The 25598-nt window shown below is 39.9% G+C and overlaps 1 protein-coding gene across 8 annotated transcripts in view; it reads right to left on the bottom strand.

Annotated features, from left to right (window-relative positions):
• Positions 1-25598, bottom strand: part of EVI5 (ecotropic viral integration site 5) — a 139687-nt gene that overhangs the window by 63223 nt on the left and 50866 nt on the right. For 7 of the 8 annotated variants that reach the window (XM_077824789.1, XM_077824788.1, XM_077824787.1 and 4 more), the window contains 5 exons: positions 20768-20902; positions 17908-18048; positions 17135-17293; positions 14018-14164; positions 4866-4961 (listed from right to left, as the gene is read on the bottom strand). In XM_077824789.1, coding sequence (XP_077680915.1) covers positions 4866-4961; positions 14018-14164; positions 17135-17293; positions 17908-18048; positions 20768-20902 — 678 coding nt within the window. The remainder of the gene's footprint in view (positions 1-4865; positions 4962-14017; positions 14165-17134; positions 17294-17907; positions 18049-20767; positions 20903-25598) is intronic. The other variant, XM_077824785.1, reaches the window with a different exon arrangement.

Here is a 25598-nt window from a genome sequence, read left to right as displayed (position 1 = left end):
GCAAGAAAACTGGGACTGCCTAGGTGAGAAGAGAATGGGATGAGGAGCCAGTGGTGAGATAGAAACAGGGACAGGTTGGAGGGAATGGGTCAGAACAGGTCAAACTTAGGGTAAAATGGCAGAATAGTCTATGCCCACTAGAGAACTCCCCGAAGCCTAGAATCAAGTCCACGATTCCTGAGTCACCATTCCTCTGCTGGCAGCAAATATCCACCACTCACTAGCAGTGTCTTCTCCTTTAGTGCTGGTTCACATAGAGGATAAGATCATCTATTTCTGCTATCCATTACTCTGTTAGTTCAAGTGGCAGAAGTCTGTCATGGATCTAAAGGTTCCTACCCTGCTGGTGAACCATGTAGAGGGTCAATATGATGCCACATGACTGAATCAGTCTTTCCCAATTTTCTTTTTTAATAAGATCGGAAATTACACACAAACTATGTTAAAAGAACATTAAGGGTGTAAAGTCAAGCACTCAAAATTTAAGAAATAAAAAACAGTATGTGATAATCAGACTGGATCATAATACATATGGGCCAAATTAAGATTATGTATGCAATCTCAATTCTGACATTTCCTAACTTTTGAGTGCTTGACTTTGCAACCTTAATAATGTTAATGTAGGGTTTGTTTTTTGTGTAATATATAGATCTGCAGCTTCTTAAAGGCAAAACTTCTGTTTGTGTTTTATTTGGGGCTGTAGTTCACTAGCTCTAGAAATAAGCATTTATTCTCCATGACTATTCTATTGTTTTTTTGGTTAAGGCATTACGAAGGCTTTGGGTATGGATTCCCAAAGTAGTAGGTTTTGAGCACAAGCTTCATTATTGCTACCAGAGGTACTATCTTTAAGCTAAATGTTGTAGCAGTGTTAGTCCCATGATATTAAACAAGGTGGTTGAGGTAATATATTCTACTGGACCAACTTCTTACTGAGAGACAAGTTTTTGAGCTACACAGACCTGAAGAAGAGCTCTGTGTAGCTCAAAAGCTTGTGTCTCACCAACAAAAGTTGGTCCAATAGAATATATTATCTCATCCACCTTGTCTCTGCAATATCTTTAAGAGAACTTATCTGCTCACAATGCTTTTCATATGTTGAAAACTTTAGCACAATCTAGTTAATCACAAATGAGCATTTTAAAATGTCTTTATGTCCTAGATTTATGTTAGAGAAACTAATATTTCTACTGAAAGAATACAAACTCAAGTTTAAAGTGATGTGTCCGTACATAACCGGGATATGACAAAACAATGGCCAAATACTGGAATACAAAATGCAGCTACTTCAACAGACTGATCTGAAACCTGTTAATAGGATCAGCAGCACACAAAGGAAACTGAACAGCGCAAGCTTGAAAAATGAGCAACTCTGAATGTCAGACATGACAGAATGACTTCATACCATAAATGGATTACAAACAGAAGAAAACATCCACTTTTCTTATTTCTGAAAAAAGTGAATGCATCTCATTGAAACAAGCTACAGAATGTTAACAGGAAACATCAACAAGGCCTGCTAAAACAAGGTCACTACTTAAGAAGTATTTTAATACAGCCAAATGGAAAGTTGCACATCTAGAAACAAAGAATGCAAGCCATACCTACAGAATAGGGGACTGTATCTTGGAAAGCGAAGAGATTGAAAAGAATTTAGGGGTGATAAAGGACAAGCAACTTAACATCAGCTTTTAATGTTATACTGTGGCAAAAGTGATCGTTGGATGCATAAACAGGAGTAATGAGTAGGGAAGTGATTGACTGTATATTGTTAAAGATTCTAGAACACTGCACATAGTTCTGGTGTCCATTTTTTTAAGAAGATGTTGAAAAATTAGAGAGGGTACAGAGCAGAGCCACAAAGATAGTCTGAAGGCTGGAGAAAATGCCTTAATATGAGGCTTAGAGAGCTCAATCTATTTATGTTATCAAAAAGAAATTGAAAGGTGACTTGATTATGTTATCTAGACCTTCTCTGGGAGAAAACACCAGGTACCGAACTCTTTACTCTAATGGAGAAAAGCAAACAAGAACAATGGCTGGAAGTTAAAGCCAGACAAATTCAAATTAGATATAAGGCACAAGTTTAAGACCGTGTTTAACTACTGGAACAACCTACCAAGGGAGGGTGAATTCTTCATCTCCTAAAGTCTTCTAATTAAGACCAGATGCCTTTCAGCAAGAAGATCTGCTTTAGTCTAACAAGTTATTGGGCTCAATATAGAGAAAATGGTGAAACTCTACAGCCTTGTTATACAGGAGGCTAGACTAACTAGTTCAACTGCACAACTCCTGAACGCATGCACCAGTGCAGCAGACCTGCTCTACAAAATGGCATTCACCACACAGCTGAACCTCACATGCACTGTACGTGTGAGGTCACGCTGCAAGAGGATGCTATTTTGTTTCTGTGCAGCCCACAGAGGTGTTGTGCAACTATGCATGCGACTCACGTCGCTGAACCATATGATCCAAAGGCCCCTTCCGGTCTTAAAATCTAGGATTTAAAAAAAAAGTGGATAAAAGTGTAGTTCACCTTTTTTAATAAAATGTTTGTTAGTACATATGAAGAGTACGTGAGAAGAGATTGACTAAAACGCAGCTATTTTCTTGTTATCTTGCTTCAGAGATAAGCAATTCATCTGTAATAATTTTACTTATTATGCATTTCTAAGGCACTTATCGCACAGTATCTAGGCACAATGTGATAAAACAGATGATTGCTCTATCTTTCAATCATTTATGTGCCTACTGTGCTTGAGGAAAAGTATTCATGGTAAAGGAAGCTTCATAAAGGCTCTGTTAACTTTATTTGTACACAGCAGCCTATAAAGCAGACATCAGTGTCGCAAAGAAAATGAACAGATGCTGTGTCGCTTTCTTGTACAGACAGCAAGACAAGAGCGCAGTAAAGGAATAGGTTGGGATTTTAAAAAAGTTTGGATCATGTAAGTATAGCTAAGGGGAAAGGAAAAAAGATACAGTAGTTGAAGGATCAAAGGGAGAGAAAAGCTTGGCCACAATAAGCTAAAGAGAAACGTTTTGAAGGCAACATTTCAGAGGAAACGACTGGGGCAATTTGGGAAGTCTCTCTGTACAACTAGGAAGTCTGACTGATATTATGAAGTTGGTGCTACAAAATTACAGCATCACTCAATGCCTTTAAGTAAATATGGAATCTACTATGGGCTGGCAGGGCTGTGTTACATAGCTGGCAGCTCAGGGACAATGACAACTTATTAGAATGTAATGGTCACCTATCCAGGTGGAAATGCCTGAAGCCAGAGGACATTTAAGCCAGAAGAGATTTCTCCCAATTTGTTTGCAGGGGTAATGGAAATGGAGAAGGTGGAAAGTTACCAGCAGCGTGACACAGAAAGAAGTAACAAAGGAGGGGTTTAAAAAAAAAAAAAAAGGACTCACAGGGGAAAAGAAAACGCAAAGAAAGGGGCAAGAGGAAGAGGACAGACTGGCCAAGGCCAGAGAAGAGGAGCTGGGGGAAGAAGACTCCACATTTCAGAACACAAGCCTGGACAGCTCCCAGAGAATCTTCACCCCATCCCAAATTATACTTTGGAGTGTTGAGGAAACAGGCAGGGAAATATACATAGGGTTTTGTTTTTTAAAAACTAATCCATGTATGTCATGCAATTAAATAAAGAGCAATGGTTTTAGAATCCTGTGCAAAGTATCTGAATTTCACGCATTATGCCTACCACCCCACAGCCCATGAAGTAGTAGACTGTGGATTCACACCACCACCTGGCTGGAGTTCTGGGAGAGTTTTTAAGCTGGGCAGTGCAGGAGGAAAGTTTGAGGACTTAGCAATGGTTCCAGGGACTGGGCAGTAGGGCATGTGGTCACTGCTCTCAGAAGGGGCATGCTAGACGGAAGGTTTGCACTCAAGAGACCGTGTCTAGAGACTCCTTGACAGCAGCAGTGCCTGGACTCTGTTCTGACTCTAGAGGCTTAGAACACCAGGGGATTCGGGGGTTGATTCCCTCAAATCAATCTGGTGAGTGGGCAAGAGGAAGCTCTCGACTGAAGTTGTTACAGCAACTCAGAGGGAAGAAAGAAGTCCCAGTTCAGACAGCGGTTGACATTCAGCTGTGAGAAGTTGTAAGGAGGACAATTAAAACTGGCACAGCAGAGTTAAGACAGAAGAGTTGTAGGTGAGACATGGGGTCAGATTTTTGATAGCAGAAAAGTACCTAAAGGGTACATAATTGTCACTGATTATCCCTAAAGCCAGCAAGTCATCAGGCCATGGAACAATATAAGCCCAGAAGTATAGATTGGAAGTGAGAGGGTTGAAATAGAAGCTTCAGAAAGCACCCTCAGATGCTCTTGCTATGGCCTGTAGTAAGACTATTATAGTTAAAGTCAAACAATATATAGCTGAGACAATTGAAATGTGGGTTTAGGACAATGCCTACACTTCTGGCCCTGGCAGTACAATTGGGCAAAACAAGAAAGGTGACTGGAATTAAACTATGAGAATTTTTTTTTTAAATCTAAAAGGAGGTTTTCAATTTTTGAAACATTCATTGGTAGTTTACATTTACATTACATTGACAAAATCAGCAAAGGCAAGCAGACAAGTTAGAAGCCAAGAGGAAATGCATGGCTCTCTGTCACTTGCATGGAAGCAATAATTAACATCCCAGAAATATATTTATTTGACAGAAAGCAAGGTCTTTATTTCTAAAAGGAAATATTCAACAGTACAGCATTACCCAACATTAGAGTAGCATGGCCTTGTGCTTAGGTAAGAAGGAAAAGGGAGCAAATAAAAGGATAATGCTAAATAAGGATGGGGCCAGTACTATGTTGCACATTTAGCATTTGCAAGTGGTGTTTGTTACCTGGATTTCCAGTTCAGCAATATGCTGCTGGAGTTCTGCCACAGCTGCTATGCTGTCTGCTTCACGGAGTCTTACTGCCATCACTTCTTCCTTGTTCTGAAAAAGAGGTGAATAGGGCTAAGCTGTAAAATCAAGAGAACTTTCTCTGATATTTTGGGTTTCTGAGGGGGAGGCTCCCTGAGCCAGGGATTCAGCTTGAGCCTGAACATCTACATAGAATTTTACAATCCTACAGCCTGAGCCCAAGTCAGCTGACATGGGCCAGCCATGGATGTTCAATTGTAGCGTAGATATACCCTAACTTATTCCTAGCAGATGAAACTCGAGATGGGGCTCTTCCTCCCTATCCCCCTTCCTCCCTTCCCCATTCCTCTATTTTGTTCTTTGTCTTCCCTTTCTTTGGGGGATGGGGGAGAGGGAGGAGAAGAAATATAACTAAAAGTGTTATTTAAGATTTTAATACCCAGGAAAAGGACTAGATTAAGAGTACAAGTGAAGTATTCTCTTCATCCACAGAAGTGATATAGCATGGACAGTAACACTGCAAACCAGTGTACCTCAACAGTTGGCATGTAAAGCACACCCCTAGCTGTCAAAGGCTTAGTCTCCATAGTAATTCAAACATTGGCCCCCAGTGCTAACAAGGTATCTATCACAGGAGTCCATGCCCTCTCAACTGACTCATTTCACATAAGGCAACTGGTAGTGTTACCATCAAACTGGATTATCTGTAACAGTGACAAACCACTATAACTAAAGTCCTTTTAATCAAGCACCTGAGCCATATATCCTAGCAGTGGTTTAAGTGTATGCCATTCTACAATGCAGATGTTTGACATTCAAGTTGAAAAAAAAATCAAATTTAAATAATCTTTTAGTTAAACATTGTGGGGAATGGAAGTTAGTTCAGACCACAAAGGTATTATAAGATTCGTATTGTGTGAAATATCTTTAGAAGTCTACAGAATAAATTTCCCTAAATTTGGAGATTGTCACACTTCCATTAGAGTTTGATGCTTGGTTTTTTTCAGCTATTTGAAATCTGATAACTGTGCTATAGTTATCAGAACTTGGATAGATAACAGTATTTCTGATGTAAAGGCAGTACCAAAAATCAGACCCATTTAGATTTTGAACTGTATTTTTTTTTTTTATTCTGGTACAGTCGTTACAGTAATTTTAAAGTTGGCCTTTTATTGGATCTTGTAAACAAAGAACATCAGTTGTTTCCCATCACTGCACTATTAGAGCACGTTGTGGACATGATTTTTCCTTCTGTTACTTGACTATCACTTCTACAGCCATCAATTAAATTAAATTTCAGACTTAGTTATTAGAATATTACAAAGACTAAAAAAAAAGAGCACTCCCTCTGATATTGTAAAGTGTTTTTTTCTAAATTCTGACTTTCACAATAACTGTGGACCTGTTCTACTACATTAGTTACCTGTTATTTTTCAGAGTGATGAAAACCATAGCATCAACAAATGTAATGCTACTGACTCAGACCTCATATCTCATTCAGGCTGAGGGCCATATTCTGCCCTCAGTTCCACCCATGCAGGGCTCCTGGGTTACTTTACCTTAAAGCAGAGTTTAGCCCTAACAGTATAGTAACTGGATTCCTTTTAATCTGACTGCTGATTACAAACAATTCAAGATGACATCATACAGCTGGTGAATTGTTGATCAGATACAATAAGAGGAACACACTGACAGACACTTCAAATTCTTGATAAAGTTTGAAATGTTCACAACAAGTCGATGTATCTGCTCTCAGTTAAGTTGAGAAGTATGGTCAACTTATTCAAAATTAGACTAATACACTGATGGTACATAGCAGGTGATTTTACAGTTTCATGACAAATAACTGAGGAATGAACAGTGGACCAGCTAACGTCTCAGAACCAGAAGATGCAGCATCTTTCACTTCAGCAGTGGGAAGTGTGCCAATAAAAAAACCCTAGCTCCCTTTATTGAGCAGCCTCTTCTAGTCAGATGCTGCACAGATCTGTGAACTTTGCTCAACTGGACTTATTCTTGGAGAAATTCAAGGAATTAAACTGCAAAGCAGTAGCATCCAACAAGGAAATGATAACACTGCAAAGGAACTATTCTCCCCCTCCCCAAGCAGGAGACTGGCAATCAGGACAGGAGTCTAAGACTTTTTTTTTGTTGTTGTTTTGGGGGGGGTGTCAAGGTTTTTCAAGAAAAATTATCCTGACTGCATGACTTTGTCTATACTTTAAAGTCATTTGCTCAGATATACAATTCTCTTAATTAGTCCTAATATTACACATTTCTGACGCAGCAAGTTTTAGATGAGAGGATACGATCCCAGAGAGGAAGGGAGGCCTAATTAAGTGGCTCTTAAAACACTGGATGGACGAACATGAAGGAAGAGATCAACCCTATTAGGTTTGAAATATTAGTGAATAGTTGCCCACTGGATTATTGTTGCCCACTGGACATCATATTTTTGAACATCCATAGCATGTTAAATTTTCTGGCTTTCAAGAGGGTTGTGCTGAAGTGGCCCAAATATGAAAATCATTTCAGTAGGACTCCAACCAATTTCAAAACATCTATTGTCAAATTAACTTGCATTTGGGGAATGAAGATCTGTGTCACCATTTCAGGCAAGAGACTTGAGGACTTCATGTAGCCTCTACTGTTCCTCCCCTCTGGCCCTGGGGCCCCCACATGTCCTCTTAAAATACCTAGTTTTCAGTGATAGGTATAATTAACATTGCTATGGCCATCATTCCCAAACACTGCAACAGTTCTTATACCTTCTGGTTCCTTACATTGACATATTTTCTTTGGTTCAAAGCATTTCTGCTTGAACCATGTCTAGCAGGTCCCATCTATACTTTTAGTTGATATAAAATGAAAATATTTAGAACTAGAGAAACTAGTGGCCCTGATACTGCAATGGAAAACCTCTCATTTTATTCCAAAGAGGTTGTATTGATGACAGTCATGCTAGTAAGGAAACTCCCAGATTTAGATTGTATACATACTTGAGGTTTTTCTGGTTACCCATGCAGATATTCTAATTTTAAGATCTCTTTACTTGGCTGAAAGAGTCACCATACATGCCTGTCCCTCAGGAAATTAAAGAACACAGTTTATGTACATAGGAGACCCATTCAGTTCTCAGCTAGAAGAATGAAGATTGAGGCTTTGAGGATGTGTTCGGTTGTTATTGGAGGGGGAAATGGGTGGGAGAGGAGAATCTGAGATCTCTCCACAAAAGGTAATGCTAACATGAAAAAAATATATTGTTTGGGGGGACTTGCAAAAGTTTCACCTTCTCTGTGTGCATTAAGTTTTGCAAGTGAACAGAAAACATACCAGAAAATGTAATAAGCTAAGTGCTATTATAAAACTGGTTCTAATAGGTTTTCTACTACAAAATGTTACTTTAAATAAGTGCTTGTATTCTGGTAGCAACCACCCAGGCTTTAGCTTGCAGTCTAAAACAAACATACACTGTGTGAAGAGGGATGCAATCAAGATTATATAAACAGCACATGAGGCACATTTTAAAAAATAACTATACTCAACCACCCTTCAAACTTATGCATTATTAGTTGACTAACTTTTTGCAAATATCATGGAAACAGTGGGTCTTGGAGGAATGCAAGAAGGCAATATTTGCCCTTAAAGATCAGTTCAGGAAGGGCATTCCAAGCAGAAGGTTGCGTGAAAAAAGCAAGAAGAGCTGGAGATGCAAACATAGGGGAATCAAGGATAGCCTTGTTGGCAGAGCAGGAGACAAGAGGGACAGAATTGTCTTAAGGACTGTACTAGAAGCTTAACAAAATGCTGTGGAAGAGGGGGAGCAAATGGAGGCACTCAAGAAGGTGTGAGAGAGATGTGTTTAGAATAAAAAGACAAGGAAGATTCTAGCAGTTTTGTTGTGAATAGCCTAGGGATGGATGATGTGGTTGTCAGGGAAGTCACAGGAGTCACTGTAGTAATATGGGAGATGAGAAACTGAACAAAAGGTTTACCTGATCAGCTAAGAGGGGGAGGAACACTCAAAAGTGTTATAGAAAAATCTGGATGTGGCCTGGATATGTGGGATAAGGCAGAAGGAGTCAAATATAAACATCTAGGTTTATGGACAGTAGGAAAGATGATGGTATTGTCAACAGTAACAAAAAGAATAAGGGGAGGAGGCTTGGAAAGTAAAGATAGGGAGTTCAGTTTTGCCCATGTTGTGTTTAAATTGCAGTGACACATCCAAGATGTCAGAAAGACAGGCTGAGATGTGGGATAGGTTGGAAGGAGCTGATTAAGAGTGGAAAAGATAACTCTCAAACCTATCCACATACACATGGTAGCTGAAGTCATACAAGAAGCCCAAAAAAATGTTAAAGGAGAAGTTGGTCAAGTGAAGAGCTTGTGTGACTGCCCATAAAATAGGAGGATCCACTGAGATACAATGAAAGAATGATCAGAGGGCAGAAGAGCCAGGAGAGGACACAAATACGCAAGGAAGGACAAGATGTCAAGAAAGAGCAAGTGACCAGTTTTATAAGCAAGTGAAGGAGGATTAGGTAGAGAGCCAGAAATTCTGGCCATGAAAGGAGTCAGAGATCCTGGTGAGATTAATTTCAGTGGAATGAAGGGCCCAAGTGGAGCTAGAAAAGAGGAATTGTAGGCAACAGTGGCAAATAGTGCCTTTGAGTTTAGAGATTAAAGGATGGGAGAGGAAGTAGTTGGAAAGGCAGGTGGAATAAAGGGACTGCTTCTTGAGGATGGAGAGACCACAGCATGCTTTTATTGAGAGGTAGAAGCAAGAGGCAAGTCAGGGAGGAGTGGGTGTGGGGACAACAGGAGGACAGCAGGCACGACAGATTATATCAGTGATAGGATTTTGGGGAAGGGGAAAGTGGAGGGAAAATTAGGACAGTCCTACTTAAGCAAGTTAATCACAATTGTCTATTAATACAATTTACAAATAAAAAATGTATATTAATGCCATTATGCAGGATTCTGTACAAAAAATTAGATATGGGGCCTGTTCCAAGCTTACATTCAAAGTCACGGTTCAGATAATGTGCCAGAATGCCAAATCTCCATTTGGCGCAAATAACTTGATTCTAACTTCATATTAACATTATCCTACAGATCTCAGAGCATCACAAATGTGCATTTGTGAAGCATGTTGTGATATAAGCCTCATACACCCCTCAGGGACTAATGATTATGATCCAAAATTCAGGGTCTAGCCAGGATCATAGTTAGCATTTCCACCTCATTCACTGGCCACAAGGATTATACTTGACAAACACACAGTCCCTGCTTGCACTGAATATCCACTAGCCTCTCGTCCCAACCCATTTTAGAGCAAGGTTTTCCATGCCAATTATCCAGATGAGGATGGATACAAACTTAATCTAGAATCTGGATTAGAGGATACTCAAAGTGCTCTCTTACTTTATGAAAAGGATGAGGATACCCCACTTCTTTGCAATATTTAATAAGGATTTGATGTGATTATTAGTATTAAACCCTATGAAACAAGAATTTACAAGTGGGGAAGTGTCATTACTTAGCCCTGGTCTACACTAGGACTTTAGGTCGAATTTAGCAGCGTTAAATCGATGTAAACCTGCACCCGTCCACACGATGAAGCCCTTTATTTCGACTTAAAGGGCTCTTAAAATCGATTTCCTTACTCCACCCCTGACAAGTGGATTAGCGCTTAAATCGGCCTTGCCAGGTCGAATTTGGGGTACTGTGGACACAATTCGACGGTATTGGCCTCCGGGAGCTATCCCAGAGTGCTCCATTGTGACTGCTCTGGACAGCACTCTCAACTCAGATACACGATTGTTTGCTGTTGCTCTGATGCAGGGAGGGGCGACTGACAACACGGCTTACAGGGTTGGCTTACAGGGAGTTAAAATCAACAAAGGGGGTGGCTTTACATCAAGGAGTATTTCAGGCAGGACTTCATGGAGGGTTCCAATAAGAAATGGTGCACCTAAGTTATTGTTCTTATTGGAACAAGGTGGTTAGTCTGGCTTCTGATTGATACATGGCTAGATTTACCTCGCTGCACCTTCTCTGTGAGTGACTGCAGTGCTGACCTAGAGGAATGAGTCCCCTAGATGGGGAAGGGGGGGAAGCAAATGAGTACAAAACAAATCTGGTCTATTTCTTGTTTTGATCCACTCCATCTACCTTTTACATCTTTGGCTAGCAGCAGACGGTGCAGAAGGACTGCATGCCATCCACATCTCAGGGCTGCTCGGCAGAAGATGGTACAATAGGACTGCTAGCCATCCTCATCTATTGCCTGCCTGGCGGAAGATGATGCAATAGGACTGCTTGCAGTCTGTATCACCTGCCTGCTCACCATAAGATGGTTCAATAGGACTGACTGCAGGACTAAAGAGAATGACCTGATCAAGTCACTCCAAATTTGGTCCCTGCGCCCATGTCTGTCCAGGCGCTCCTGATCGACCTCATACAGGCGACCAGGAGCACCTCAGACATGATGATGACGGCTACCAGTCCTATTGCACCGTCTGCTGCCACAAGGCAATGGGTTGCTGCTGCTGTGTAGCAATGCCGTACCGCGTCTGCCAGCACCCAGGAGACATACGGTGACAGTAAGCTGAGTGGGCTCCATGCTTGCCGTGGTATGGCATCTGCACAGGTAACTCAGGAAAAAAGGCGCGAAACGATTGTCTGCCCTTGCTTTCACGGAGGGAGGGAGGGAACGGGGGCCTGACGATATGTACCCAGAACCACCCGCGACAATGTTTTAGCCCCATCAGGCATTGGGACCTCAACCCAGAATTCCAATGGGCAGCGGAGACTGCGGGAACTGTGGGATAGCTACCCACAGTGCAACGCTCCGGAAGTCTACTCTAGCCTCAGTACTGTGGAAGCACTCCGCCGAGTTAATGCACTTAGAGCATTTTCTGTGGGGACGCACACACTCGAATATATAAAACCGATTTCTAAAAACCCGACTTCTATAAATTCAACCTAATTTCGTAGTGTAGACATACCCTTACACACTAAGAAATGCCACCAATATATAAAACAGTTGTGAACATCTAGTAAGGAAATCAACATATGGAAAGCAGTAACCGATTCAGCATTAGAAACCAACTCTTATGTAGAATGAAGTGCTGATTCTAGTCAGAGGAACAGAGAGCTGACATTTAATATTCAGTGGGCAGATTCCTAAAAAACAACTTTCATTGGCTTGTCAAATTCCACTGCACATTAATACCCAATTACCTGTACACTTATTTTAGGTTGCATTAGAAAAAAGGAGGCTAGCAACAGTACAATGTAAAGAGCAGGAAAAATGAAAACCCTTTCTAAAGAGATATTGAGTGTCCTAGGGGAGGAGGACTAGAGTATATCTAAGAGAAATGGTAAACACCTTAAATTAAAATCAAATGAAACTGAATAAAAAAACTCTTCACTGGCAAAATGAAGTTAATTAGGAGACTGGTTAAGAGACAGAGGTGCTGAATACATACTACACTTCGTAGTTTAGGGTGATTAAAGTTAGGTCAGCATAGTTTAGTGTACAGAAATCTAGTCAATTTAACTGTATTACCCGGAAGAGAACACTTTGAAACACTCACAAATTTTGTTATTTACAGGTTTGTGAGATATTGTAAGAAAACTATACATATTAATAAGGATGTAATTTCATCTCTGGGATTTAGTGACAGTGATAAACCACTCAAGCTTCACTCTTGTTTTATACTGTCATCGGAACCCTTTGATGGAATTACAGCCTTACAAACACTTGGGTGCATGTTATTTCTTACTATATGCATACATTTTGAATAAGAGTGTCATTTGAGAAATTTTTTCCTTGAAATATATTTTTTTCAACTTTGCCCTGTATAATGAATTTGGAAATATCTGGAACTTAAGTGTAAACATAAGCCATTTACTTTTGCTAAGGCAAAACTCATATGTTCATGGACACATTTGGAAGCTGATGCAGTATATGAACACAACAGTGTACAGCTGAAGGTTTAAGACTGTAGTTTGATTATTGATGTGCCGCTCATGCTATTCTTTTGGATTATACTAAAAACTGACACAGAAGAGATATTGTATATATTCAATATTTTAGTTTACTTTACTAAAGGAATCCTACCACTCATGTGTACTGAAAATTAAGTACAGTAAAGACATGCTTTTAACTTTTGTTTTCAGCTTCTGATATGGAAAAAAAAAAGGAGTACTTGTGGCACCTTAGAGACTAACCAATTTATTTGAGCATGCCACAAGTACTCCTTTTCTTTTTGCGAATACAGACTAACACGGCTGTTACTCTGAAACCTGATATGGAAAAGAATTTTACACACTTGAGCTGGAACAACTTTTGGTTTAAATAGTGTCACTTTTAGGGGCAATGATAATTTTGAAGTATGGTTTTACAAGGAAGTTCCTAAAAGTCTTGCAAGACTCCATGTTTATGGTGTCTGATTGTCCAAATTTGGTATAGCAGTTTAGAAAGAAAAAATTGTGATTTTTTAAACTAAAAAGCGCAAACTGGACCTGGGATCTCAAAGTCAAGCCAGACACTTTCATTCTTGTGGATTGACCACAATGAAGAGGTCTGTTCTACCCAGCCTTCTTGGACACAGATTGACCAATTGTAGACACTCTACAGAAAGACAGGCTGCCACTGGACAGTGGGTACCGTCACACCCTACCCTGAGGGCATGTCCCCTTCCACCCTAATTCTACCCTTGCGACCTCTCACACAGCTATATTGATTCTGCTAACCAGAATTAAGGTACTATAAAGTACTTTGTCATGAATGCAATCAGTTATGTCTGAGTAAACCATGTTCAGAGTCTGCTGTGTAAGTCTGTGCCTTTTACACAGTCACTTACTTTAAAGTGTAGTTCTACTCAAAAGTTAACTTCCACAGGACCACAAATTAGAGGAGAAGGTTGTCATCCCTCCTTTTGGTGGGTGGTAAATCCAAGATGATGTTTCTAATTCACTAGAAAATGTAAGGTTTTGCTTTTGTGAGGTTTGTTGTCTATATAAAGCTGAAAATATGGATCTGGTTGTCACAAATAAGAAAGAAGAATGTGAATATATACTTTGTACATGAATGGTGTGCTCATGATGCTGGTTACCTTGCACTCAGTCTCAGCTTGTTTACGTTTTGCTTCACTCAGCTGAGCAAGAAGCCCTTTGTTCTGCGCAGAAAGATATTGCACCTTTCCTTGTAGATTGCTGACCTCTTGCTCCGCCCTCCGTAAATGGTTACTGTTGATGTGGTTCTGACATTTATAAAAAAAAGCGTGTCAGAAGAGGTCTTATCACACCTACCTAAATAGACAAGGAAAGCACTAACATTTCTTCCAATAGATATTTTATAAACAGGATTTACAAGTCAGTTTTATTTACAAATTCAGTAAATCAAAAGGTTATTTTATTGAGCAAGAAGCATTCCAAGATTTGTTGCAATTAAAAATTGCTCATCTTAATGTTTATTTTGAATGAAAATATGTTTTGATAAAGTATACTCAGATACCAGGTGGTCTAGTGCAACATTTCTCAAATGCAGACATCAGGGGGTTTTCATGTAGCCACGACAGTCATCTGGGCAGTGATTGGGGCGGGGGAGGATCAGCTTCTCCCACTCCTTCCTTGTTGCTCCTGGATGTGCAGCACCCCACACCGCCTCTGGAGAGAGAGGTGGGGCACAATGCTGCAGCAGCAAGGTGAGTTCTTGACCCACCTTGAGGGGAGGGGGTTTCGGCATCAGGCTCCAGCAGGGAGACTTCAGGAGCCTGGCCATGCAGCCCTGGGCTCCCACCGCGGGGCAGTGGGCACTGACCGCCCCGGCTCTAGCCACGCAGCCCTGACCTCGAGCTGAGGGACTTCACCTCCACCCTCTGGTTCCAGCTGCGCGGCAGCAGGCGCTGGCCCCCAGCTCCAGTCTCAAGCTCGGGCCGCGCAGTGGCAGGTGCCAACCCGCAGCTCTGGCTGCGCTGATCCATGCCCCAGCTGCACAGCAGCAGGCGCCAACCCACAGCTTTGTTCCCGAGATCTGGCCACGTGGTGGCGCGAGCTAGCCTCAGGTGCTGACCCCTGGTCCTGGCCGTGCAGCAGCAGGTGCGGGCTCCTGGCTCCACCCATGCAGTCCCGGGCTCTGGCCTTGTGGTGACAGGCACTGGTCCCCAGGCGCTGACCTACAGCTCTGGCTGCGCAGCAGCGGGCACCAATCCCTGGCTCCGGCTGTGCAGTTCCTGTCCCCAGCTCTGGGCTCTGGCCATGGGCACTGAGCCCCGGCCACATAGCAGACACCAGGTCATGGCTCTGGCCACTTGACAGTTGGACTCACCCATCCCTATCGCCCCTGCTGTCTCCCACAGCACCGCATCCATTGCCCCCCCCCAACCCTGAGCCCCGCCACACTGCCCAGCATCCATCCTACCATCACATCTGGCCCCTGCCACCTCCCCCTGAAGCCCCGCCACATACAGGGCTTAATGGGTCCTGGGGCTTGCTGAGAAAAGTGATATTAACAAACATGTAAGTATTACTTTTCACAGCAGACTTACTAGCTATCTGTGAAAAGCGATACTTGTATGTTTGTTAAAAATCACGTCACTTTTCATAGCTTCGCAGGTAGCTACTCAGTGTGCTGTGATATGAACAAATTTACAAATATCACTCCCAAAGAGGAGGCAGCATTATTTGTATTGAGTCTGCCAAAAAACCTTACAAATATAAATTACAATGATTTGGATGTGTATCTGTGCATATTTAATTGTTTTTCCCTAAAGTTAATTAACTATTTTAGGAAAAAGTATCAGTGTGGCCACCAGTGAGAGTTGGTGGCCGCACTTTGAGGCCACCAAAAAATCTGTTGAGAGAACACCTGGTCTAGTGTATACAGAACATTAAGATTAGTAACTCAAGTATATTCAACACTGAAAGGCAAATTATATTTTTGCCTAGAAAGACTATATATGTTTATATACAAAATGATATATGAACCAAATTATTGTTCAAATGGAAGATAACAGCATACGTCTATATACAAGCACTAAGGAAATACACTGAAGTGAGGTTATTTATGATTGTTAGTACATGGCATATGATAAAACAGGATAACTATACCCCCTGCTGACTGAAATAAAAAATGCATTAACTGAAAGTAATTTCTACAATGCCAAGTTAGCAACCCTAATGAAAAAGGTTTAATTAACTTATCTGAGATATTTTATGAAGCTTTTTACTCCATCAGTGGCATGTAACAAATTCTAACTGGTGACTCTGGGCCAAATACTGGGTGCAGAGTCAGTTCTTTACACCACACCACCATGTGTCCCAACTCCTGCTTCCTGGGACAGCAGGGAATGGTACTGGTAGTGCTGAGATGCATTCAGAATGTAAAATGTACCAGGTTTCTCCCCGTGTCAGTTATGTTTGAGACTTTTTCCATGAGAGGATTCCCCAAAAGTCGATTGCAAAGCCTTCACTCCTCACCTCCTTTCAAGTAACAGAAGTTCAATACTATGCTATAGTGTCAACAGAAATTTCAGGAATAAAAGTGTTTGGTGAAGTGCACATAATACAGGTTATTTTTGGTCAAGTGATGCTCTCTCATTCCTTGGTTATAGCAGAATTTAAATAGGTAAACATGTTACACTTCTTTCTTCACAAACACCCCAGCCACATGGAATTTATCACAGCTAAAGAGGCAAAATGTTGGTGCAAACTCTTTCTTAAGTATTGGCAGCACACAGATGATCTGCAAGGATCCTCTGGCCAATTCAGGAGCCAGATTCATGGGTTTTGAAAGAGGGTCACCATCAGGCAAAACCGCATAGGCAACTCCCAAGGGGAAGGAAAGGAGCAGATAGTATTTCTGTCAGATAAATTTTGCCTATTAAATTTAATGGATTTAAAAATACATGCTTATTGTACTAAACTAGGACTGTAAAACAATTGAGATTCATACATATCCACCCAGCATGGCGAGTTCATTACTTAACATCAAGGTGGGAAGTTTAGAAAGATGGAGCGTCATATATCGTAAGTCTTGAAAAGAAGTGGAAGGGAATCAAACTGGAGTCTCATTCTTAACCAGTCGAAAAGCATAAGATTGTTGTACTGTCTCATTATGCTACTGTCACTGGTAAAGGCTATCCCTCGGCATCCCTAGGTGTCAGCATTCAGTTTGGATCACAATAATGCTTAACTCTCTGCCATCTCAGTACTAGTTTTCAATAACATACCTGTGTTTCCATCTCCATCATTCTTTGTTTCATCTCTTTTAGATCTGCCTGACTTTCTGCTTCTCTCAATCGGATTGTCATCAATTCATCTTGCAGTTCATTCACAGTGTTCTTTCTGGATGGATCTTTCCATCTTCCAGCAGTGCGAGCTAGATGACGCTAAAATAATTTATAATGGCTTTTTTTAGATTATGTATCTATAGCTATCTCTCAGGACTCTCCTAAAATACTATTACCTCATCTGCTGAAGAATGAAGTACTTCACAATCCACCACAACAATTTTGAAGAATCAAACAGAAGACTAACATAGCATTACAGTTCATCATAAAAACGACAAACAGCCACAAGATTGCAGTTACAAAAACTGAGAGACAGTGGCTTGGGGACAGGAATTTTCAATTGGGGCAATCATGAAACTGAAAGTCTGTCCTTAAAACAAGAGAAGTTGGAGTATTTCAAAACACCTGAATAGCAGGATTTTGCTAAGCTCCAACCTCTACTCGCATTCACTGAAATAGGATCTTTACTTTATACTTGTATATCTCCCACCAGAAGGTTTTAATTTGTGGCATGAGGTAGAAAGCCCTCATCTACAACCTGGATCCATTTTACATTTTTAAAGTAAAAACACATTGTGGCTCCCTCATTTAATATGCCATTTCTGTACAGACCCAGTCACCAGTCTACTTGACCCCATTTTTCAGACTTACATATTCAATTATCCTGCTTTATTCAAAAATATTTAAGTTTATCAAGAGGTTTATATGCATACCTGCCAGTGTTCCTCCAAATCCTTGACTTGCTGTCTAAGTTCTTTTAGGCCCATCAAAGCTTCTGCTTCTCTCAACTTCACTGCAATCAGTTCTTCTTGGAGTCTGGCAACATTATTCTCATCAGGTAAAGAACTGTTCCTCTGTAACAAAGAAGACCCTCTTAAACATTTAATTGAAGAAATGTACATTTAGGAAGTTTTGTTCCAAGATCACATGGAGTGATTACTATTCCTGATGCACCTTAAGATGAAATGAGAAGCTTTAAAGCTAAATCTGAGATTGTTGATAGAATAAAGTATGGATTTAAGTTAGACAAATACCTTTTAAGTATGAACTAAAATTACATACCAAGATTTCAGACCTCCTGGCCTCTAGACTTCTCATGCTGGAGTTGATGGCATCACTAAAAAGCAGGGCAGGGAGCCGGACTGCTTACACTGTCTTTGGTATTAATGATGCCAACAAAAATGCATGGAAAACAAGTCTGTAGGTTTTGAACTCTATTTTTGCTAGGTAAAGTGAAGGTGGAATAGATTTTATATCATTAAGGCGACTTTTGCCATTTGATCCTACACATCTCTTATTAATGAATGAGATCTCAGACTAATTTTTGGAAAGTTTGTTCATCCTTGAAAAGGGCAGAAGAAAGTGATGTTGAAAAAAGATGGGTCAATGAAGATTCAGAATGGCAGTTGGGCAAGGAAATATGAAACAGGGACAGAAGCAGAACCCTACTCGGGGGGAGGGGAGAGAAGAAAAAGAAAAACAGAAAGAAAGAGGAAAAAAACGTCTGGGGGAAACTAACCAGAAAGAAGAATAGCTGGTTGGAACAGGTTGGAAAAAGTTAAAATACTAACATGGAATTACTGAAACAAATTAAAACAACCAAAAAGTAACAGGGAAATTTAAAAAAGAAATCCACCTGAACAGGAGCATCCCTGCTCATCACATTGCTAATGCGTGACGGATTTTAACTGCTGTTAAAAGTGTTGTTCCTCCCCCTCCCTACCATTTTTTAGTGTTTAAGAAACACTGGTTGTTTTTTGTACCTTTGGGGATCATGATGATTTGGCTAACATAGTATTTATTTAAAACCTTAGGATTCAATAGTACCATCAGAATTAACAGATGGTGAACATCCACTTTAACAACTTCAAAAAGGTCTCAGACGAAGTGCTGTAGCTATTTCCAAGTATGAACAGCTACAGTACATCCTTCTGGGCGCCTGAACTATTAGTGCATCAGCGTAGAGCTTGGGGCAATGAATATAATTTTTCCAAACCTACATGGTCTAAAGATAGTAGACTGCAGTAGTCAAAGCAACTTTTGGTTATTTTAGGTCCTCTCATCCACCCAAGTGTACATGCTCCAGTCCAGAGATGCTGTAACATTATAAAGTTATTTCCTAAAACTGGGTTTTATCTGTTATGGTTATAACTTTTTTCAGATGTACACTGAATTTTTAAATTTAAAGAATATCATGTCCCTGTTTGAAGAGGCTTAAATATAAGTAAATGCTCATCTGAATTTTGGGGTCAGATCACGAATTCTTATTTGAACATGTTAAATTTATCTGTTATTGCCTTAATGTTTTATGTATCTTACATCACCACACACCTGCCAAGCCTTCCAGAGAATTTGATTTACCTGTTATGAGTCAAGATGTTACTTTTAAAAACACTGTACTCCAGGTCTTACTTTGCCTAAAATATAAGTTTTGATCAAAGTCCTTGTAGTCTGGTGGGTCTGTCCACCAGCTTGGGGACAAAACAGGCAGCCACAGCCACCTCTGTTTTAGCCTTCTATACAGGCTTTTATTCTTTTGCCACACAAATGCAAGGTTTATAGAAAAAGTAACAAAAAGGGATAGTCCTGACCTGGCCTGATACTGCAAGATCCTTTACACCCCAGAAGCTCAAAAGGTCATGACCTCCCTTGGCCTCAGGGGGATCATAGGGCCTACCCCATCTGATACACCCTTCTGCTGCTGGTCAGGAAAATGTCTCTCTCCTGTTTCCCCACCCTTACGGAGCTGTAGCCTCACTTATATCTTCCCACTGGGAATCAGAGTCAATCATTATTATCTGCTGGTTTCCAACTTCTGCCAGGGCTTGCTGTTCCCTGGTTCAACAGACCCTTTGAGGAGCAGACTGCCATGCAGTACATCATATCAGTTATATCATTTGGGATTATTCCATCTTATTCTGAAAATTTTTGATGTGCTATAGATTTTTGTTCTGCAAAGGAAGCTGGATGTTTTGACAGTTGATTGTTAGAGGACAATTGTAACTTTCAATATGCATGAAAATGAGGGAGATGGTTTTGGTTTTGACATCCGAGAGAGAGTTGAGGTTTTTGATACTGTGAAGGGGAGGCATCTTTTTCCTTCTCATTTTGGAAATTTTCCTGCCCAACGAGCACTTGAAAATTTGGGAAGGAGGAGAGCTTTAATTCCTCATTCCCCATAACAGGTACCTTTGTCAGCAGCTAGCTACACCCTGCATCAATATCTACCAGTAGTCCAAGCATTGGATGGACACTATCTTGAGGCTTGACAAAACTATCAACAATGAAATAAAAGGTTTACATGGACCACCACCAGAATTCAATGTGATCACATGGAAATGAAATGAAAGGGAACTGTTCACACCTGAGCTATTGCTCCAAGATCCCTGAAGGCTCAAGCACACATCTTTGCTTTTGGTTACATTCATCACAGATTTTTGAAGGTTTTTTGCAATCATGAGCTAGAAACCAAACATGATAGATTTTTGCAGCACAATCATGCAGCTAAACTATGGGAACTAGTGTGGTTATTTACAGTGCTACTTTATACAGAGGATCATGATTTTGATTTACCTTTTCCATCTCTAGAACCTTATCTTGCATCTCCTTCAGAGCACAATGGGATTCTGCTTCACTTAGTCTGGCTTGGACCAACTCTTTTTCCAGCTGTAGCACAAAGTCTTCACTGTAGCGGGAACTGCACTTATGCTATAAAGTTTGCAAATATACATTATCAAGTGAGAATAGTAGTGGGCAAAAGTTTTCACACACTTAAATCTACAAATAAAGTGTGCTCCTGAAAGCTGAAGACTAACAGCAGTATGCCTGACAGTGCAGATAGGTGCAGTACATATTTCTGTCCAAAGCTCTCCTAATACGCTTCCATCCAGACTTGCAGACGCTGGTTGAGAGGTATAGCACTAGGATATCTGAAACACCCTAAACGCACCCAAACAGGACGACCACATTGTGAGCCCCTTAATTCCATTGGGTTACTCACATATTTAGTCCCAATGAAATCAACAGGAATATTTGTTACAGTAACTGATCACCAATGTGATTAAGGGGTTACATCTGGCACAGTGATTTTGTGCAGTGCAGTCATATTTCACTTCTTGCGACAGCCATGTTGTTAAAAAAAAACAAAAACATTTCTTTCAAGACTGCTTTACCAGCGTAACAGAAAGCTTTGTTGCCACCACAAAGCCAGGAAGATTCACAATTGAATAGTCCTTGGCAGAACCTGCTTGATAGGCAATAACACTCCCCTACCTGAGAATTTCTTTTATGGCTCTGTCATTTGGGAAAGATGGTTGTTTAAGTCTTCAAGAAAGCAGTGGTCTCTAGAGTTTTTACATGCATATGTGGTATGCAAATCCAGTTTAAGGGGCAACAGTTGAATGTAGTTTCTATCGTATAGTATTATTAACTATAACATCTAGAATTAAGACCTCGTATATTTGTTTTACTCAATCATCAATTCAAAATCAGATCAGAACTATCAGCTGTAACACATGTAAATAAAAACACTTCCCATTTTGTCTATGTTTTTCTTGAACAATTTAGTTTCTGAATTAAATAGACTTTGCAAAGCTACTGAAGCATAATTTATATTATGGTAGCACACCACATGGGACTAGGCACTATACAGAAATAGGAAGACAACCCTTGCCTTGAGGACACAAACTATAAAGACAGACAAGCAGTACAAGGTGAGCATATATAACATACAAGGAAAGGGGCCATGGTGATGGTTAGCCATTGTTAGGTTTATTTTTTATGTATAAAATGTGTGAGTTGTATCATGGCCTTTAAATTCAGTGCCTACAATTACCCCAGAGGAAACCTGTGGTAGTATAGCACAAGTTATATGCCTACAAGTCAACAGAATACAGTTCTATAGGGCGGAGTTGTATACAAACCTCAAGGACCAAATCCTACTCAGTTTACTCATGCAAGCAGTCCCATTTTTTCCAGTGTGCCTACTCATTTATTGCAAGCAAGTGTTGGCCCTAAACAACTGTGACAGAACAAATATGCACTGTAGCATTTAGGGAACATCACAAGGACTTTGCTGTGATTATCAGTTTTCCTTCATGACCACACTAGTTGAATTCATGTCACTTTTCCAAATGTACATAATTAAGCCCCATAGTGAGCTTACTTCAAAAAATATAGGTCCTGTATATCTTATCAATGATACTTAGAGCAAGTTTGACAGTCTGTTATAGGTTTCTTGTTCCAAGTTCTGTTTAAGATAGGACATGCAAACAAGAAAACATGGCATTGTTCCTTAAGGTTGAGATCCTCATTTTACTTTTTAACCAAGATTAATTTACAATAATTCATTTTTGATAGGAAAGTACAGTCTTGAAGAGCTACTTAAAACAGTAATTCCTGCTTCAAGGACATGATTTTTCTTTTTTTTTAAATAGAAGTTTGACGAGGTGCTTATTGAAAGTAAGCTACTTTATTTCTAATTATTTGGCAAGTTTCAGGTGGCTTTCATGTAGTCCATTGCACCAAAATGGTCCATGACATGTACGAACTACTCTAATTTGTGTATGTTTTCTGACCAGTACTTTGTTCCTTATTGTTGATATCACCACAGTAACTGAATGCAATTTTGTATTTCTTTATTTTATTTCAAGTCTGTCTGCAAGTCATGAATGTGTCTACAACAGACCTAACTTTATGCCGATTGCCCAGCACAGTCAGAATAACCAGGAGCAGATTTTTGCAGAGTTTAGCGTTATAGCTTTTTGCTCATCAGATAATCATGTACATCAGAAGACATTAGATTTTCTGTTCTACATACTGAATTACGAGAATCAGCACCATTTTAGATAAACAATTAAGAGTCTACTTAAAGGTGTGATTTTACATTGAAAATTTTGCAAAGTCAGAGCAACTTTGCTTTTAGATGCCAGTAGCTTGTCCCAGGTCACACAGGAAGCCTGTGGCAGAGTGAGAAACTGAACTCAGATCTCCAAGCCCCAGTCCAATGGAACACCTAATCCTTGGGAAGATGTTACACAGATGCATGTGAATATTAAAAGTGTACCTCTACCATAAGTACAGCTCCAAGACACATGGAGACAAACATAAATGCTGGAACTAGGGATGGTGCTGGAACTAGGGATGGTGCTCCACCCCCTGGCTTGAGGGGGTTTCCATCATATACAGGGTTTACAGTATAGTGAGGGTGCTGAGAGCCATTGAACCATACAAATTGTTCCAGCACCCATGGAGGCAAATCTCTAGTACCTTCCTCATTTAGCTTCACAAATGGATATATTACTCTCTAACCCATTCAGATGTTAAACTCAGGAACTGAATTTCACCACTATGAAATGTCTTTGGCAGCTGCCAGATTGTCGCATTCCCCAGGAAATGCTTTTGCAGCGATCTACAGCGAAGACATTAAGATTATTGGCTCAGTGAAATCCAGGGCTGCTCACACACAGTTGCCTTTGGCCAGAAGCTGCACACACAGTTGTTTATGGAATCAAGTACTATCTATAGTACTTTTCCAAACTACCTAGTTTCAGGTTCTCCTTGGGTAAGTTACATTTTGTTTTATGATTCTTTAACCATCAAGTTAAAAAGTTTGCCACTATGCACACACACAGTATTAAAATGCTTTAATGAATGAATTTGTATTTCCTTGGGCAACACTATGCTTTTCAATATCACACATTTTAGCAGGTGTTCCTGAAAGAAGTTGCATTCTACGGAGTTATAAACATAATTGAATAGATGTGCATTAGTCCCCGTTCAGGAAGCATCACTATTCAAACAGGACATTTACTCCTTTACGTGTCTACAATGCTTGAAAGCTAGCCATCATGAGCTTCTCAAAGACATCTGCAACTATTTTTTCCCCAGCTGCACAGGAACTTAAAATTTTAAATTTATTCAAATCAAAATTAGATTTAGTTCTAAGTTATGCGATTTACATGGAAAATGGAGGTATGTGTTGAATACACATTTTATAGTCTAATTCAATTTAGAAAATGCATGACAAACTTGCAAACTGAAAAGAAAATTTAAGAAGTAACAAGAAATATTAAAAAGATCCTTTGCTTCCCCATAAGGTTCAAGTTGGAGCTGTGTCCAACAGTTTTGAGAGATCCCTAGAGTAATCCCCAGCTTTTACAAATCCAAAAAAAAGAGATATTGTAGCATTCATATATTTGGTTTACCAAAAAAAATTTTTAAAAAATCTGAAGTTGCCTCGTGGGAGAGTCAGCTTACTGGAGATTTATTACAATGAAAGTTTGACTCACCTTTACAAATTATCACATTTTTTAGAATAAACTAACAACTTCCAAATTTTGCTGAATTTTGAGCACAATTACCTCCATGCTCCCTACTAAACTGTAGTAAATTTGTGCTAAACTGTCTCCTTAGATTTAATCTTTAGGTCATCCAATGTTTTCAGAGAACTTTGACAAGTTACTAAATTTTTTTTCTTTTTTGAAACATTGATGAGAGCGCATGAAAATATAAAATTTTTTAATTATCTTCAAATGTCTTCCAGACAAATTTTTGGTTTGTTTTTAAAATTACGTTCTATTTGGCACAAATGCTACCTACAACCTTTTTGTGTCAGAATATGGCTACCTTTACAATGCATTCGGCTCCCCTTCCCCACTTGCCAATCTAATAAAACCATTAGGTGGTTCATTTACTCACCAGTTGCCCTATATTAGAGCATGCAGTTTAGGGTCTGGAACAAAAATTATATCTCAGTCAAATTTTCATGCCAGACTGCTACCTTAATATAATCTGCTATTCAAAGAAAAAGGATCTCGTTATCCTATATATAAAATGTTGTCAGATGTGATGTGTGTGTACAATGAGCAAGATTATTTCAGCATACAAAGTCATCAGTAGTAGTTTCAAGTCAGTCCCATAATTATTGTCTGAAGAGAGTTTTAAGAAGTTTTCCCCTCCTTCCATAGAGAAACAGAAGTCCACAAAAACTGCCCCAAAAAGACACTTTGGCAATTTGTAATAGAGTCATTTATTTTTACCTTCAAATTCCCTACAAATATTTATGCTAAACATTTAAGAAAAATCTCAAGGCCGCATACAAATCGGGGTTCTGGTGACAACAGGCACACTTCGGCAACATGCACAATTTTATGTGCATTTGTAGTCTTGCAGAGCAGTTGTGTAGAAGATATTTAAGACCAAACATTTTACACAGGTAATCTTAAAATAGGGCCTTTAGTCATTTCACGTGAGCTTGAAATCTCAGATCTCACAACAGATAATCAAATCTGGTTAGTATTTGAACATGAGTAATTGCACTTTTCATATCAGCCTGGCTAGCATAATTGCAACTTGGGTAATATATTCTTCCTACCTAAATCTGCTTCCGAAGTTTCATCTAGAG

Source organism: Eretmochelys imbricata, chromosome 8 (assembly GCF_965152235.1).
Source record: "Eretmochelys imbricata isolate rEreImb1 chromosome 8, rEreImb1.hap1, whole genome shotgun sequence".
Classification (NCBI taxonomy): Eukaryota; Metazoa; Chordata; order Testudines; family Cheloniidae; genus Eretmochelys; species Eretmochelys imbricata.
This window is presented reverse-complemented; position numbering and strand designations above follow the sequence as displayed.